Source organism: Quercus robur, chromosome 2 (genome assembly GCF_932294415.1).
Source record: "Quercus robur chromosome 2, dhQueRobu3.1, whole genome shotgun sequence".
In the NCBI taxonomy this organism is placed as follows: Eukaryota; Viridiplantae; Streptophyta; class Magnoliopsida; order Fagales; family Fagaceae; genus Quercus; species Quercus robur.
The window spans coordinates 59535129-59553933 of record NC_065535.1 but is presented as its reverse complement, the minus strand read 5'-3'; the positions used below and the strand labels follow the sequence as shown (position 1 = coordinate 59553933).

General features: G+C 31.4%; 1 protein-coding gene across 2 annotated transcripts; it reads right to left on the bottom strand.

Annotated features, from left to right (window-relative positions):
• Positions 1-2268: 2268 nt before the first annotated feature.
• LOC126714268 (receptor-like protein EIX2) lies at positions 2269-5552 on the bottom strand. Of its 2 annotated transcripts, none has more exons than XM_050414337.1 (3): positions 5192-5552; positions 2576-3370; positions 2269-2474 (listed from the first exon to the last, which is right to left on the bottom strand). In XM_050414337.1, exons 1-2 carry the CDS (start codon positions 5490-5492, stop codon positions 2598-2600), a joined length of 1074 nt encoding a protein of 357 aa, XP_050270294.1. In that variant the 5' UTR covers positions 5493-5552; the 3' UTR covers positions 2269-2474; positions 2576-2597. The 2 variants fall into 2 exon arrangements, with proteins under 2 accessions (XP_050270294.1, XP_050270295.1); XM_050414338.1 differs by having other exon boundaries at positions 2576-2959.
• Positions 5553-18805: the final 13253 nt, after the last annotated feature.

Sequence of the window (18805 nt, the reverse complement as noted above, 5' to 3'; positions counted from 1 at the left end):
AGAGTCTTAGTCGAGTTTTGGAGGGAGCTAGTTTTAGTTTTAAAAGTATAGATCCTAATTTAGAAATTTGATGTTTAGCTCTATAGTATTGTGTACTTTAGGATCTTTTGATTAGAGTTGTATATTTTAGTGTAATTAGAGATGTATTATGCGAAAGTGTGGAAATTGAATGACTGGTGGATTATGTTATTCCTTGAGTACAGCGTAGATGCTCTGAATATTAAGTGAAAATTTTATACCAAGAAAGTAAAGAAATAAGAATGAAAAGAAAGGGGAAAGCTTTTGTTTAAAAGTTTAGTTGGTTCTTATTAATATCAGATTCAAGCTTGATATTAACATGCCAATCATGGTCACAAATTCAGGTATCGGGTTTGAGACGTGACAGTAAGAGTTCTTAAAATTATATCCATTCATTTTGAAATAAATTGATTGAATTTTGTATGTTATCACAATGTGTTTTGCGTGCATAGTATTATAATACCGACACACTCATTATTATGTTTGAAATATTATTTTCTTATTGGAAAAACTTCCTCCGAGATCCACATAACAAAAGTAGATAAAAGAAATGTTTATATATATATATATAGGTGAAAATGGCCAAATACCACCATTTTCAGAAATTTGTAGCAAAAAAGCACTGTTTCGAAACTTATTAGGGAAATACCACTTTTATGGTACTCGAGTTTAAGAAACTCGAGTTCCTAGAAGTTTTGCCATCGTGGCATTGCTGAGGTGGAGATTGGGCAATTAAAAAAAAATAATGTGGTACTCGAGCTTGGTATACTCAAGTACCATGCAACACAATACTCGAGTATATCAGGCTCGAGTACCTTTTATAAATAAAATGCTGTTTATTTTATTTTTACGGTACTCGAGCTCACCAAGCTCAAGTACCTTGTAACTTTTTTTTTTCTTTGGGATTATTGACAAATAAACATAAACATAAAATGATGTTTATTTTATTTCTACAGTACTCGAGCTCACTAAGCTCAAGTACCTTGTAACTTTTCTTTTTCTTTTTTTTCTTTTTTTTTTTGGGATTATCAACAAATAAACATAAACATAAAAATAAATAGCTTTTTTATGTTTTTATTTATTTAAATAGAAGCATTGTAAAATATAGAGATTTTAATTTCAAAATATGAATTTAATTTCTACATTAAGTAAAACTGTTCACTATTTTCTCATAAAAATTGTTCACTGTTTTCTGCATAAACTATTTCTAGCATTCTGCATAAAATTATTTTCTGATCAGCATTATTTAAAAAAAAAAAAAAATTCACTCTCTTTTCTGCGTAAATTATTTTCTGTTCACTATTTAAAAAATTGTTCACCGTTTTCTCATAAAACACCTAGTGAAATCGTGTCTTCTGAATTTAAACGCCAAATCTAAATGCTTTTTCATGTTTGAATTTCACAATAATCGAATCTATTTTTCTGCATTGATAAAACAGTTAATAGTTTTAATTAATGCGAAAAACAGATTTTATAAATGCAGTAAGCAGATTTGAGTACTGTAGAAATAAAATAAACATCATTTTATGTTTCTGTTTATTTGTCGATAATACCAAAAAAAAAGTTACAAGGTACTCGAGCTTGGTGAGCTCAAGTATCGTAAAAATAAAATAAACAACATTTTATTTATAAAAGGTACTCGAGCCTAGTATAATCGAGTATTGTGTTGCATGGTACTCGAATATACCAAGCTCGAGTACAACATTATTTTTTTTAATCGCCCAATTTTCACCTCAGCAATGCCACGGTGGCAAAACTTCTAGGAACTCGAGTTTCTTAAACTCGAGTTCCAAATGGTACTCGATTTCGCCAAACTCAAGTACCATAAAAGTGGTATTTCCCTAATAAGTTTCGAAATAGTGCTTTTTTGCTACAAATTTCTGAAAATGGTGGTATTTGGCCATTTTCACCTATATATATATATATATATATATATATATATATATATATATATAGTAGGAATATAAAACTAGAATCACTAGCCATCCTCGTTCTTTTTCCCTTTTCCATCTCAGGCAGAGTTATCGATAATATTTTTTTTATGCTATTAATGTTTGGTTGGCATAGCTACAATTAATTTTGCTATTAGAGTTAGGTTATGGGCTTTTTAAAAGAGGTGGCACATTTTAGATCCAGATTAAACTTTAACATGGGAAAATAAGTTCATAAAAGATTTGAAATCCGTAGAATTACCGTTCAACCTATGTCAAACTTGAACGCCAACTAACCTATTCAAATGAAACCAGATCATTAATCGAATATAAAACAAAATTTCATTGATGGCAATTCCAGCTCTTGCCTAGTACACACAAAATTTTACATATATATATATATATATATATATATATTACACACACAAACTGACATTGGAATTCGAAAGTCTTCTTTAAAGTTTGCACCCCAGCATGATATCTTAAGCGAATGAATAGGACGTAATATCAAAGGCAGGAGATCTCCTACAAGGTTAAACAACAGTCATTAGTTTGCAAAATTAAAATCAATCCAACAGAAGAAATAGATAGAAACATATAACTGAGTTCGAAATTTTTTCGCAAACCTTTAGTGAAGTTGTGATAGCCCTAGTTGTGAAACATCTTTAGCAATATTTTAGTATGCACCACTATTGTCACGTACAACCAATCCTTCAGGTTGATCAACATTAGGAAATATGCATGTCTCCAAGAACGGTTCAATATTAAGGAGACACAGACTCCCCAAAAACCAGCAGCGAATCCAAAACCTGTACCAACATAAAGACACTTCCAGAATTCATCCTGATCTCCTTGATGGTTTTTACTTCCTCCATCTTGATCTTCTTGATGGTTTTTACTGCCTCCAACGTTGGATGTTACATCTTCTGGGCACTTTTCTATAAGGGGAGGTCCACAAAGTCCAGCATTACCCATGAATTTGCTAGGGTTGAAGGACTGGAGTTGAGTGCCTGTTGGAATTCTTCCCGATAATTTATTATAGGACAAGTCAAGATAGCCCAAATAATGTAAACCAACCATGCTAGCAGGTAATGAACCAGAAAACCGATTTCTCGACAAATCCAAAGATTCCAATTGTTCCAACTTACCAATGTTTTTAGGGATTATTCCAGTCAACATGTTTCCTGATAAATTCAATGCTTTCAATTCTATGAGGCTGGATATCCCTTCTGGAATATTTCCGGTCAATTTGTTGTTTGCAAGATCAATGCTCCTCATTTCTCCAAAATTCTTTCCATACTCATACACATTTCCTTTCCAACCAACAATTATATTGAGACTGTTGTCACTATATTTTCCATAATCAGTATAAAAACTATATTCAGGGCCATTCCAAGTTGAGTACTTGTCAGTCATAACATCTGAAATTTTGTGAGCCATCGCAGTAAAATTATTGATGCAGTGTGGAATGGTTCCAGAAATATTATTTTGAGACAAGTCTAAATATTTAATATGGATTAGCAAACAAATCTGTAACCCTATGCTTCCATGGAATTTATTGGATCTAAGGCTAAGAATGATCAATGAGGACATTGTTTCCCCTATCCAAGCTGGTATCCTCCCAGATAATTTATTCTCTCTCAAGTTCATAAATCTTAACATAGTGAAATTCTGGAGGGAGGCAGGCAACTCCCCAGACAAGCTATTGTTGCTCAAGTCCAATGCTATAAGCCGCATTAAAGAACCTATAGAGAGTGGAATTTCCCCAAACAATTTATTGTGAGCCAAATTCAAAATTTCAAGTTCTTGCCAATGCATGAAACAATCAGGGATCTCTTCAGATAGATTGTTGCTTGAGAGGTCAAGGTGCATCATACCCCCAGTAATTGAGCACATAAATGAATTTAACCCCGAAAACTTATTTTTGGAGAGATTTAATGAGGTCAAATTAGAAGAAACTGCTGGTAGTGGGCCTTCAAATCTGTTTGAACTGAAATCTAGTATGGCAAGGTTTGAAAATAAATTGTATATATTTGGCAACCTACCCTTGATTTCGTTTTGAGACAAATTCAAATAATGTAACTCAAAAGGCATGTTCCAGAACCAAGTAGGGATGGTATCTGAAATTCTAGTATTGGAGAGATCGAGGAAGATAAGGTTTTTTTGAGTTTTTATCCAATTTGGAAAATGAGGACCCAACTTGCAAGATCTCAAATATAAGTCATTCAATTGGAAAGGGGGAATCCAATCAAAGCTGAAATTTGAAGTGAAAGAATTAGAAGATAATTGTAAATAATACAAATTCGGAAAATTTGAAAGTAGGGTTTCAGAGATAACGCCTTCCAACATATTTGAACGAAGATCCAAAAACTCTAACTTATATAGAGTTTCTATTTTTTCAGCCACAGACCCATAAAATTTATTGTTAGAAAGATCTAACTCTCTCAATGATGGAAATTTTGCAAATTTAGGCATTGGCCCCTTAATTTGATTCCCACCTAAATGTAAGCTCTCTAATGAATCTTTTGTGCATCCTTGCAAGTTGTGGAAGAATTCAAGAACTTGTCCATTGAGATTGTTGGACGACAAATACAATAAATGTAAAGTACATATATCTCCAAGGGATTTTGGAATGCCACCTTCAAATTGATTATCATGAAGATAGAGTCGCTCGAGAGAATTCATGTTGCTGAAAACATTTGGAATTGAACCTTGTAATTGATTAGATGAGAGATCAACATAAGCAAGGTTGGTACTAGAATTCAACAACCAAGAGAATATGGAGGAATTGATGCAAGGGTTGTTAGAGAGATCAAGATAAGTAAGAGATTTAGAGGAATTAATATGCAAAAGAGGAGATGTGGTGGCAAGAGGAAGAGAACAATTATATAGCCACAACTCTGATAGGTTAGGGAGACCACTAACAACTTTCAGCCAATCATTGGCTACACTAAGATTCAAATTACTTAGATCAAGGTGTTCTATTGAAACAAGATGAGAAAGCCATTCAAGATTTTGGACAAGTTTCAAATTATTCCAACTAAGGTCGAGATATTGCAAGTGGGAAAGGTTACCAAGTTGAAATGGAATTGGCCCACTTAGATTGGCGCCATTTAGATCAAGGCGCTTTAAGTTACTGAGTGAACCAATAAACTTTGGGATCTGACTGTTATTAAAATCATTGCCACTAAGACCTAAATAAGTCAAATGATGCAACTCAATCAGTGAAGGACTTATCTTACCTCGTAACCCATAAAAATCAAGATGAAGCTCAAGTACATGGCCTGTCTGGTTGTTACAGTGAACTCCTTCCCAGCTGCAACAATTTTTCTTTGCATCTTCACTCCCCCATGAAGAGAGCATATTGGTGTTATCAATAAGGCTTTCTTTGAACTCAAGGAGTGCTTGTCTCTCCCTCTCTATGCACCACACGTTATCGTCTCCAACCTTTGAAATGAATCCAAGGGCTGGTTTCAAGAGCAGTAAAAGAGTAAAAATTGCGAACAGAAGTTTATGGGACCTTATACCCATAATCAATGCCATGCCCGATGATAAAAACAATCAAAATGAAGATAAATATGAGAGAAAGCACAACTAGAGCAATCAATGTTGCAATTATGATTTTGGTTTCTGAGCTCTCGCAGCCCATAGAATCAATTATTTATAATAGTTGTAATTTTTCTTTTTGTTGAATTTTATGTGTAAATGCATGCAAAGGGATCATGACACGCTGATAATGCGGTCAAAAGAAGGTTGACACTGATATTATTAGAATTAAGAAAAGATAAAGTTACTAATGCGTGAAAAAGGATCAGTATTTTACCATTTTTTCAGCTTTAGGAACTAACCAATAATAAAGATAAGGGCAAATTACAGCTTACACATGTGGTTTTGCTGAAATTTAAATTGTCTATCTGTTATTTGAAATTTGACATTTTACTCACCTCAGGTTTGGGAAAAATTTGAATTGCCTACTTGTTATTTGAAATCCAATGCTGCAAGTGTTCCACTGAATTATTTTTATCTTATTTGATCTTGTATTTTTATATTTTTTGTGTTTTTTAAGAAGAGAGATATAAAAGTAAAGTAAAATTACATATTTAGCCCCGTTTTTATTGGTGGTGAGTTATAGAACTTTAACTGAGCTAATCTCTAGTAGGTAAAGTATCAAATTTCAAACCACAAGTAGGCAACTTAAATTTCAGCCAAACTACAGGTGGGTTTAGTTGTAATTTGCCCTAAAGATAAAGACAAGATAAATTTTATTTAGTAAACACTTCTTTTTAATGAAGAGCAAGACTTAGCTACAGTACTTAGGTTCACTTTTTAAGATTCTGCCATGTAGATTTTTTCTCATGGGTTGAAAGTGTATTTTTTAGTTAAATAGCCACATGGTTGAATTTGAACAGAAGAGTCTAAGGAATAGCACCTAAGGTACTGTACCTAAGTTTTGTCTTTTAATGAATATTAAACACTTTTTCTATTTACCAAAAAAAAAAAAAAATCTACCACCACAAGGTGTTGCTTATTTACGCAAATAGAAAAATTCATGTGGATGACATTGACCAATGGGAGACCATGCTCAAAAATTAAAAAGATAAGAAAAGAAAAGAAAATAGAGGAACATGGGCCAAAATATTACTGTTTACCGAAATATAATCAATCTACCACTGTTTGCAGAAATATTTAGGGATCTACCAATTTTTGGGTACTCAAGTTTTCCATGGTACTCGAGTTTCCCAAACTCTAGTACCCAAAAAGTGGGAGATCTCTAAATATTTCTGAAACAGTAATAAATTGATATATATTTCGGTAAACAGTGCTGTGCCATTTTGGCCGAGGAACATGTCATATATATAAAAGCACCGTAAATGGTAAGCAACGCATCAGTGCAGCACTTTGTGGTGGCAGAAAAAGTGTTTAATACAATAATATTCATTAAAAAAAAGTGTTATATATAATAATTAAAAAATTCTCATTTTTTTTGCCCGACAACAATGACACATTTTGAGTTAGTTTTTGTTTTTGGACAACAACTTTTTTTTTTTTTTGGATAATTGGTGATGTAAAATAGAAAATACAAACTTTCCTTAGGAAGTAGTAGAAATCATTGGCGATAGAGATGAAATTGCATGAAAATTGGTGCGGAAAACAATGTTGGGAGCAAAACTTGTCGCCTTTGGCCACAAACGAAATCACTTTTTAGGCAAATTCGTTTGTTTAGTTCTTGAATTATACATTTTTGCTGTTTTTAGTCATTTTTATTTTATATATAAATTTTTAATTTAGAAGTCAGAATAAGATTCTGTTTGTTTTGAGACATCACTTAGAAATATTAGGATTTGATTTTGCAATAATCTCAAATTTGTATTTTTTTTTTTTAGTAATTGTTCTTATTTTATCACCTAATTACGTCATTAGTTCGAATTAGGGTTTTTAGGGTGGCCCTAGATTTTCTTTTATTACTTAAATGCATTGTAGATTCTAAGACAATTTATTTTTTCAAATTAACAAAAAATATAGACTTTGTCTCTCATTTTTTGGTAAATTCCAGACTTTATCACGTTGTGAATTTAAGGAAACCCATCATGAATTCAAGGTTATCTTCTTGAAGCAAACATGTTTTGTTTCTTGTAGCTTCCACACCACATCAATTGGACAAGAGCTCTAACGCATTAGACTAGATATCTTTTAACATAATGGATTTTTACATTTGAACTAAAACTAAACTTTACAAAATTTTATTCTAATACCTATCCTTTGAATTTAGGAGATGATAAGCAATATACTTCTAAGTTGTGTTTGGTTACTTGAATTTGGATTTGAATTTTAAAATTGTGGATTTGAAATGCTTTAATTCCAAATCTATAAATGTTGAAACATATCTTATAAATTTCTAAAATTGTATGGGTTTAGAAATTATTTCAAATTCAAGGATTTTAAAGTTTAAAATTCTTGGTGAATTTGTCAAATCCAAATCTTTAACCCTTTTTAAACTATCCAAACAAGGTATTTGAATTCAATCACTCAAATCTAAATCCTGCCATCCAAACACACCACTAAGAAATTCACACTATTTATGGCCCTCTATTTTATTTGGGGTTTTGTCCAAGCTGAATTATATAAACTTACAGTTCTCTTAATCTCTTGAAGCACTCTGTCCTCTTATTGTGAAAAAATTGTGATTTTGTCCAAGCTGAATTATATAAACTTACAGTTCTCTTAATCTCTTGAAACACTCTGTCCTCTTATTGGTAAAAATTTGTAATGGAGTCTTTGAGGGAGTTATTGCTTTCAGAATATTAAAATTTTCCTTTGATTCCGGCATGGCCAGAGGTATTTTTGGACTTTGGAGGGCAATTGCCGCCCCCCCCCTCCCCCCTCCTAATATTTTTAATAAAAAATACTATTATATATAAATACTAATTTTAGTAATTTTGTTATATAAAATTACACTTTGCTATCATTAACAATATCATTGATTCTTTTAAGAGTAATTCTACATTCACAAAATTTTTTACAAACTATTGAGTTAGCAAATTTTTACTAGTTTGCATCTAAGCCCATCACTTACATAATTTTTTAACTTACCAATAACTACTCACTATATTAGTAATTTATAAATAAATAAAAAATTTGTAACTCTAGCATTTTCCTTTTTTTAAATGCCATAAAAAATTATAGATCTAAAATATAAACAATATTTTAAGCCCAAAAGATTTATCCCAACAACAAAAATTACAAGTAGCAAATTTAAAAGACATTAAACCCAATCAACCAATTTTACATAAAATAAATAGCCCGGTCCCTTAAAAAATTTTAAATAAAACAATTTTTTCCTTACTTTGAATGCATTAAAGACACCAAAAATTAAATAAATAAATAAAAACTTTAATGGCCAAGCAAAAGCAAAGCCGAAGACTGAAGCCGCCACAATCAAAAGCAGAGCCGACTTCCTTAACTCTAAATCCTAGCTCCACCTCTGATTTTCGGGATCTCAGTTGCTTTGATGATTATGTAAAGAAGAAGAAAGCTGATCACATTTAAGACTGTGAAATGAAAGGAAAATAAATAATTATTTAGGAGGAACTTAAATCCAGAAGAAGGTAGCATTTGGGTTGAAATAACTGTTGACAATAATCTCACGCTCTGTTTGTTTCAGCAATAATGTTTTCTAGAAAATGAGTCATTTTTCAAAAATAATTTTCTATAAAACTATCTCATTTTCCAATGTTTGGTAGCAATTTTAAATAAGTTGAAAAACAATTTCCTAACTTCCCTTATTTAGCTTGCTATGAGATAAAGTTGTTTTCCAAAAAAATTTAATGGAAAACAATGTCTAAAAATAAGCCATACTTTTTATGTTGACCAAAGATAGTTTTTCTTTGACTCATCTTTTTTTATGCTATCAAATACTGGAAAACACGGAAAACTATCTTTACACAAGGTTTTCCATCGAAACAAACGGAGCGTCAGTAGAATTACATCTGATTAGAATTATGTACAGTGCAGAAGAGCAAGCCAAAGCACTGTCTTTGGGCATGCAGCGACTCCAAATGACTAAGGGCTCGTTTGTAACTAAATTTGAGTAAGGTATTTTGAGTGTTTTTGATGTACGTATGAGTGGAAATGTATGTTAAAATGTGTGTAAGTGTGTTTAAAATATGAAAAATATATGTTGAGTAGGGTTACCAAACGGCCCTAAAAGTTCGGTAGATTCTTATTTTAGACTTCAAAATGCATTCTAGAAGATTTTTGTCTTCTTAATCCATAACACGGCTTAAAAAAAGAAACGCGAAGACGTAGTCCAAGTCGAGGTCAAGGTCGGGGTCATCAGTGGCCGACATTCAACTGATTCTATTGATCTTAAAGTTGGTAGATTTAGGAAAATTTGAGCTTCCAAGCATTGACTACCAACTACTAAGATTCATGCATTTGAGCTTCCAAGTTCCAATGATGATATCAAGTCATTTCAGTTCATCTGACACGCAATACTTGTCAAATAATTAAAAGAAAAGGAAGAAGAAAAAAAAGCATTAATCGTACCATCAATTCTACTTAGAAATAGTTTCATTGAATTTCAATACTTAGCGTTCGCTTTGCCTAAGGATTATATATTAGGCATTTTGTATTTTTTGGTTAGATCTTATAGTACTGTTTATGACCCAGTCAAACTTCAAAAAACACACATAAACAGGTTAGTCATAAGTCCAACGGCACTATTTATAGTTTAAAAATTATTTTACTACAATGCCGTGAATTGCAAAACAATAAACTATAATACTCTTACCAAATCAGGGTCATCAGTGGCCGACATTCAACAGATTCTATTGATCTTAAAGTTGGTAGATTTAGGAAAATTTGAACTTCCAAGCATTGACTACCAACTACTAAAGATTCATGCATTTTAATTCATTTGACACGCAATACTTGTCAGATAATTAAAAGAAAAGGAAGAAGAAAAAAAAAAACATTAGTCGTACCCTCAATTCTACTAGAAATAGTTTCATTGAATTTCAATATTTGCAAAGTGCTTAAAGTTGTAGCTTATTGATGATTTTAGCTTATTTTTTCAATTATTTATGGGTCTCATTGCACTTTTTGATACTATTTATGAGTCTCACAATACTATTTAACTTTTTTTTAACTTTTTTTTTTTTTTTTTTACACTTTCAGCAAAAAGTTTTCAACTTCAGCTGTTCCCAAACAAGCACTTTCTATCCAAGCATGTTAGGGTCTATATGGCAGGAGGATTTTTGTTTTTATTTTCAAAATAGTATGAAAACAATTTTCAAAAAACTGAAATTGAAACTAGTTTTCAAATAATAATTTTTATCTATCTATCTATCTATCTATCTATCTATACTACTATTAATAACAGGATTTCCCGTTTGGTTTTCAACATTTTACGTACTAAAATACTCTCACACAAATTCTTATACTCTCTAAAATATTCATATCTTTTAGTTAAATAATTTTAAATTATAAAACACAAACGGTTAAAAAAGTAATTTATGTTCCTAAGTTTTAGGTTTTTTCCTTTAATTAAAAAAAAAAAACAGTTATTTATATATCACTTTTAAACATTATAATATTAAACGAAAAATAAATAAAAAAGAGCATTATTGCACATGCAAAGTGCGTGCGATAAATCTAGTACGACTAATAAGAGGATTCTCCTGTTTCATCTTCAATTTTTGGCATACCAAAATATCCTCATACAAATTCTGAAATAACATACCATTTAGTTTAATTTTATTTCCTACAAAAAAGCAAAAAATGTTAAAATAGTAATACTATCTCACATACAAAAGAAAAAAAAAATCAAATATCTGATTCCTATATGTATTTGTTATCTATTTGAATTCAAATACTTCAATTATGTTTTATCCACCAAAAAAAAAAAAAAACTTTTAACTATGTAGATACACAAGGAAAATAAAAAAAGAGAAATGCTATGTCCACAACATTTTCACAACAAATTCTATGTGGCGGGTTGTTATGAGTTGTTATTAATGGGGTAGAAAAGTAATATCAATGATAGGTTCAAATTAGAACCAATAACAACTAACCACCTATGATTTGTTGTAAAAATATTGTAGACGTACACCTCTTAAAAAAAAACAATTTTGCTCTCCACTCATTTGTATTCAAATATCTGATTCTTATATGTGTTTATTATCTATTTGAATTCAAATACTTCAATTATCTTTATAAAAAAAAAAAATACAAAATTGCTTCTTCCAAACAAAAAACCTACTACCTCACGTAAAAACTACTCATTCATATCCTGAAATTTTTATGTTTTTCTTTTAATTCTTTTAAGCATTCCAAAAAATTTGTTATCCAAAATCTACACAGCTATCACAAATCCCCATCCAATCCCCACTAATGTATATTATCTTTCTTTTGTTCAATTCTCAAATTTTTTTACATATCACAATTCTTATCCCAATTAATAATTCAAATGTCCCATTGGGTTTCAACTTCTTACGGTACAAAATTGCCCTCATTTGAACACGTTAAAATTGCATCTACCCACTGCTGTCTCAACTCCCTTTAGCTACTATCAAGCATATCACGTCTCCCACCTTCCTACTTCACAGATTCATTCTAATTTAATAAACCCACCAGTTTCATGACAGAATCAAACACAGCAACCTTTGAAATCTGTTGAATTTCAATATTTAAAGGTACATTATATCTAATTTATATGGAGAAAATAATTTTTATTAAGGTATGTACTTAAAGGCGTTTGTTGTTGACAAAGGGCTTGGCGAGAGAAACATAGATCATCGACTACAAGCCTGGTCTTAATTTCTATTCAGGTATGTATTTGATTCCTTTGTAATGTTTTGTAATGTTGAGCCTATATTGATCGATTTTTGGTTTTACCTTGAGCCTAATTGCACGTGCAAAGCACGTGTGATGAGTCTAGTATTATACATGTGTATGGCTCCCATTTTTAAGAACAAATTTCAAAATAATAAAAACAAAAAATGATGTTTAGGAGACTATTTTTATTTTTGAGATTATTTTTAAAAAAATTACAAAAAGTAACATGTAAAATCTATAAATTACTTTATATATATATATGGATAATGATAAATTTCAAATTTGGTGCATGAAATTTTTTTGTGATAAAGATAAACTCCACAATTTAAGAAATAGAAGAGTTTGGAAAGAATTGTGGAGTCCATTGTTTTCATTTTATTTACAACTATGTCATTAAAAACATTTTTTGTATCTTAAAAACATTCTCTCAGTCATTTTCAAAATCCAGTTCTGAACAAGGAAAATAGGATACAATTTTCTAAAAACTGTATTTAAAGAACATCAACCAAACAATAAATTCAAGTGTGGGACTCACCATTTTATGATTTACAAATCAAAAATCTGTATTTAAATCCTCTTACCAAACAGGCCATTAAACTTCCCATGAAATCACGTATTATTGTTTATAAAACTTCCAATTAAACCATGTATTGTATATAAATGTATATAAAAGTGTAGGTTGTTATATGTGTGAGTAATATTATATACGAGGGAAAATATGCAAAATAGAAAGTAAATCATTCAAGGCTGCTATGTACAAGAATGAAAAGAGTGCCAAAACCCCAAAGGAAAACAATCGTCATCATATGAGGGTAAATCAAGCAATTTTTCAAGTATGGAATCAAAGTCAATCCATATTTAATGGTCTTTCCCCATTTGATTTTAAATTCGAATTCAGAACTTAAATGGAAGACTTAGCGAATATGATTGATTATCTTCATTAAAACTCAATCTTACCAAATTAACAAGTCAAATTCGAGTTCAAATTCAAACAGATATTTTTATTTTTTCGAGGACAATTTTTTTTTTATTTCTTTTTCATTTTCCTTTTCCAAAATTTTTGTTTGATTTTCGGGATAATTACACTTTACCCACCTGTGGTTTACCTCTAATTTGATGTGCCTACCCGTGGTTTAACTTTTGACACTTTACCCACCTGTGATTCCCACTGTTACTGTGCCGTAACCCACCTCTCTCTCAGCCGTTACTCTAACACAGAATATGTAAAAAACAAAAGCTTTTTCAGATCAAAACACAGTAACGGCTGCTCCGATTTGATCTGTTAATTTTTTCAATCTCAGATTTGATTTGTTAAAAATGGTTGTAAAGTTTAAATTATAGATCTACTTTATAGGTTTCTACATGGGTCTCGTTTGGATGATGAGAAAATGTAGGAAATGGAAAGGATTTGAATGTCAAAGTTTCCATTTTTATCGATGGGATCAAAGAATTTCCATTTTTGGGATTTGATAAAATGGATAGCTTATCTCAACCGAGCTGGGTTTTAGGATTTGGCTCAGTTTGATTTGTGAGATCTTCATTTCCTGTGGATATGGATGGAGCTGAAGGAAAAAGATACATTTTTCGATATATTTTTTTCCTTCATTTTCTCAGCAGCCAAACAGGGGCTTGATCTATCTTTTGATGGGGAGATCCAGTTGATGCTTTCCATTTTTTGTATTTAGCTTATAAGTCATCAATAGACTTCAACTTCCATTAACTTCAAAAGGTGTTTTTGCCACAATGGACAATGCGTGTAGTCCACTCTGTAACTCATCTTGCAACAAACCATAAACAAGCCTATGCCTCTTAACCAAACTTTTCCCTTCAAACTCCTTAGACACAACTTTTACATTAAAATGTGTCTCCCCATCACTTCCTCTAACACCAGTATGCCCGACATGCTGATAAGAGATATCTTCCACTTCTATGGCCACTAGACTAAGCTTCCTCTCCAATTTCTCCTTTATTCTCGTCCCTCTACTCCCCAAACCACCTGAATTCGAACTCTAAACCGGGTTTCTTTCTCCACCCACCTCAGAATCCAATTCAACATTCGCAGTTCCATCTCTGCTATCTACTTTCAACCCTGAATTCGATACCCCAACAGGAGTTTCTTTAACACCTAGATTAGAATTCGATCCAAAGTTCACATTTTCAACACTACAATCCATTTTCAACCCTGAATTCTCACCCTTTTTGGCTTCCACTGCCAACTAAAGCGCCTTCTTCTGCATCAACCTCAACATATTCTATATTTGCCTGATGAATTAAAGACGAGATGGGAGTGAGTGAGTTTTGGGAGTGAGTGTGTTTTAATCTGAAAAAGCTTTTGTTTTTTACATATTCTGTGTTAGAGTAACGGCTGAGGGAAAGGTGGGTTACGGCACAGTAACGGTGGGAATCACAGGTGGGTAAAGTGTCAAAATTTAAACCACGGATAGGCACATCAAATTAGAGGTAAACTACAGGTGGGTAAAGTGTAATTATCTCTTGATTTTTTATTTGGGTATGATATCGGAGCTGGTTTTGTTTGATTTTTACACATAAATCACACATGTATTTGCTTTACCCAATCTAACTTTTAATACATTGGAAATGCAAATTCAGTAGGTTTTCTTAAGCCAGTCAATGTATTATACAATTAACTGTTTTCGTTGATATCTCTTTCTGTGCTCGTTTTTTCCTTTTTCATCAAGTAGGCTTTTTGAGTGGGAAATGTGCACGTAGATTTATTAAATTTTTCCGTATTAAAATTATACTCCATGATGTTTTCTCTTCCTATGGTAGCAATTTATTACTTATCGTTCACCAAAAAAAAAAAAAAAATTTATTACTTATCATGCATTTTATATTTTCTTTCTTCTTGCATATTTTTTTACAAAATTTAGTTACAAAATTGGTTGTAGTTTTAGATTAGAACTTTACTCAATATCTTTTTATTGGAGGTGAATTTTAATAAATCCATAAGCGCTATGGCCAAGCCTCACAAAATCTCTCATTAAAAACCGTAACAAAATTATTTTAAGTCAAGTTATAATCTGAATCAAACACAAACCACCCCCAAGTCAGCAGTTACTTCATTTCACGGGCCACAACAAAATATGCCACACCACCAGCCTAGGTCATATTCGCCATTTAATTTTAAATCACCCATGTTTTTGACCCCAGGCCCAGGATCCTCATAGAGACTTGACACCAGCACTATTTAGATCCCTCTTCACAATAAACATCTCTAACGTACACCAAAACAAGACCATGGATTCAGTCCACAATCCTAAAGTTTTCAAATGCACTTCAATTACTTTCCCTTTAGAAAAACAAAGTAAAAGCCCATACTCAGGAAAAAAAAAAAAAAAAAAAAAAAAAACCATTGTTCTCGTCTAACCAAGCCAAGACATGGGCTGACTTGATATCTAATGAAGAGAGACCCAAAAAAATTTCTAGGACTTCTGTTTTTTTAAACAAAGCCCAATACTTCTTCAAAAACAATGTCAAGACCAGAACCCAATGTGATTTCTTTTATCCAAGCAAGCAAATTTAGTTTAAGTAACAGTTGCAACATCAGCTTGTTTAGAAACAGATTTCACAATTCACATCCCATTTTGGAAATTTTGCTAAGCAAAATCCAGAGATCTTGTACGTCTGATTTTCTCAAAATTTGTTTGTTTGTTTTTTTTTTTTCTTTTTTACTTGTTTACTATTTTATCTATCGCTTTATCTTATCTAAAGAAGTAGTACACTTTCCCCTCTCCCTTGTATGTTTCTCAAAATAATAATAATTAAATAGTAACATTTGTTCACATAACAAATAGGAATCAAACTTGCATTACAAGCTACTTGGAAATACAAAATATCCAAAGAGGGAGGGGATTTGAGTTGAGAGAAAAAAAGGATATTAGTCATGGAGGGAGAAATATGATTTGAGAGAATGAATTTTGATCGATTTGGGAGAAGGCTTGAACAGCGTCATTTTTGGTTTTTGACCTATAGACTATACGACACCGTTTGGATAATCTGGTTTTATTTATTTATTTATTTTTAATTTGCTTTAAAAATAATAATAATAATAAGAGAAAATTAGGATATTCCGTTCTCTGCTTAACCTATGCTCGACTCTCGCTCGAGGGGGCTTGGCATTGGCAAGGTGCCAATATACACAATCAGCCTTCTCTGTTTGTCAAACAAACTATTGCATGCCCAGTGGTCTTGCTCTAGCACGCTCGAGCAAGCCACTAAAATTTCCAATTTTAACTTTTATTTTTCTCCATTTTTCTACTTTCCAAAATACTACTATTATTTACGCATATTACAACCTGCACTTTATATACATTTATGTACAATACATGATTTCATCGGACGTTTAATATGCCTAGATAGTAGATATTGAAATTCAATGAAACTATTTCTGGTAAAATTGATGGTATGATTCATGCTTTTTTTCTTTTTCTTCTTCTTTTAATCATCTGAAAAGTTTTGCGTATCAGATGATGCTTGATACTGGTATCTAAATTCTAGCTACCGACTTTAAGATCAGTAGAATCTGTTGAATATCGGTCATTGATGACCTGATCCTGACCTTGACTTGGACTACGTCTAGACGTTTCTTTTCTTTTTCTTCTTCATTTTGAAACCGTCTACACGTTTCAAAAAGTTCTACAATGCATTCTAAAGTCTAAAGCAAGAATCTACCAAACCTTGTCAATTGAAGCCGCTGCATGCAATTCTACTGAGAAAACTGTCAACACTTTTTCCACCCAACTACTAACATGTTCTGGATTCAAGTTCCTCCTAAATAATTTTGTGTTTCTTGCTTCGAATTGAAATCCAGATTCACTGCTAGTCTGCTATTAAGGATGGGCATCGTATATATCTCCTAAATTCGAAGGGTAGGCATTAGAATAAAATTTCGTAAAGTTAATTTTCAGTTCAAATTTAATAAAATAAAAACCCATATTATGTTAAAAGACATTGAGCTCTATACAACTTTAGTCCTGGGGTATAAGTAAAGTAATTAATCCTAATTTTGCTTTTTATTTTTATTTATGATTAATCTTAATTTTACTTGAGTGTTACCAAAGTAATTAATTATAATTATATTTGTAATGCGAGTATTGCAATTCTAGGTTCAACAAAGGTAAGGACACAATAAAAATTCACAAATTTTTTTTAATGGCCTATATGTGAGGTGGTAAGCTAATTTAATAGTGTTGCAAAATTGCTGTTGTGAAGTTAAAAATGACTCTTCTAGATTAGTCTAGAATTCATTCTATAAAAAAAAAATAATAATAATAATAAAGGTCAGTGAATAAGAATACCCACCATAAGTCTATAAGAATGTCAGGCGACGGTAATTTATTGCTTTCTCTATTGTACGAATCTTGTTAAAAAATTAAAAAATAATTAGGGGTATTTGATGTGACTTCCTTACTTAACCATTATCATAGAAGCATCTTAACCACTCTCGAGATAGACCTCTTAACGTGTAATGTGTATGGAATTTCTACTTTGTATGAACAATACAACATTTCAAATTTTCTTACACGTTATAGGTCTGGTCCAAAAAACATAAAGTAAATCAAAAAGGTGTCATGCTTACCCATTTCTTTTAAATAAATTTAAAAAAGAAAAGAAAAGAAAAGAAAAACTCAAAAGGCGACGCTTCTTTTTTGTTTTTTGGTTGTTGCTTGAAACCAAAATTGAATATCAATGTAATACAGGTCCCGTTAATGGGTGTTTTTAGGACTTTTATTAATGAACTATTTTTAAAAAGTTTTTATACCACTTTTATATGAAATATAAAAAAACTAACATTAATATCTGTTTTTTTCTTTTTCTTTTCTCATAAAAAATTTTAACAAATATTTTATAAAATCATGTCCTTAGAACATCTTCTTCTTGTTCAAAATATCTTCCACTTCTTCTTTCATTTTTTCTTTTCCCCTTTTTTTTAATACGAATTCCACTTACTAAACAAATTATGTCCATGTACGCAATGAAGTGTCAAGACCCCCACCCTCTTATTTAGAGAGTTTATGATGCTTTTATATTGGATCCAGCTCCTCTCCAATGGGCCATAACTTATCTTGGAATGATCTACCAATCATAGCTGCTTTAAAATAAAACAAAACAAAATAGGTTAAATTGCAAATTGTATCCTCTAATTTTATCTAGAATTCAAGTTAATCATCTAACTCCACTTTCATTCAATTCAGCCTTCTAACTTTATTTTTTGTTCAATTCAATCCCCCCCCCCCCCCCACTTCTAGTCATCATCAAAATTGCGCTATTAATTTTCGACTTTGTTCAATACAAACTTTGTTCAATACAAAACTACAACATTTTAGTTTCTTTTCACAAAAAGTAAAAATGAGATAACCAATCTAATCTTTCACTAAGATTTCAAACAGCTATTCCAAATTTAAGTTGATTCTATTTCGCCTCAAAGAAACACTAAAGTATTGCATGCATTTTTTAAAAAAGAGTGGGTTCAAAATTCTTCCAAGAATTCTTTACAGAGG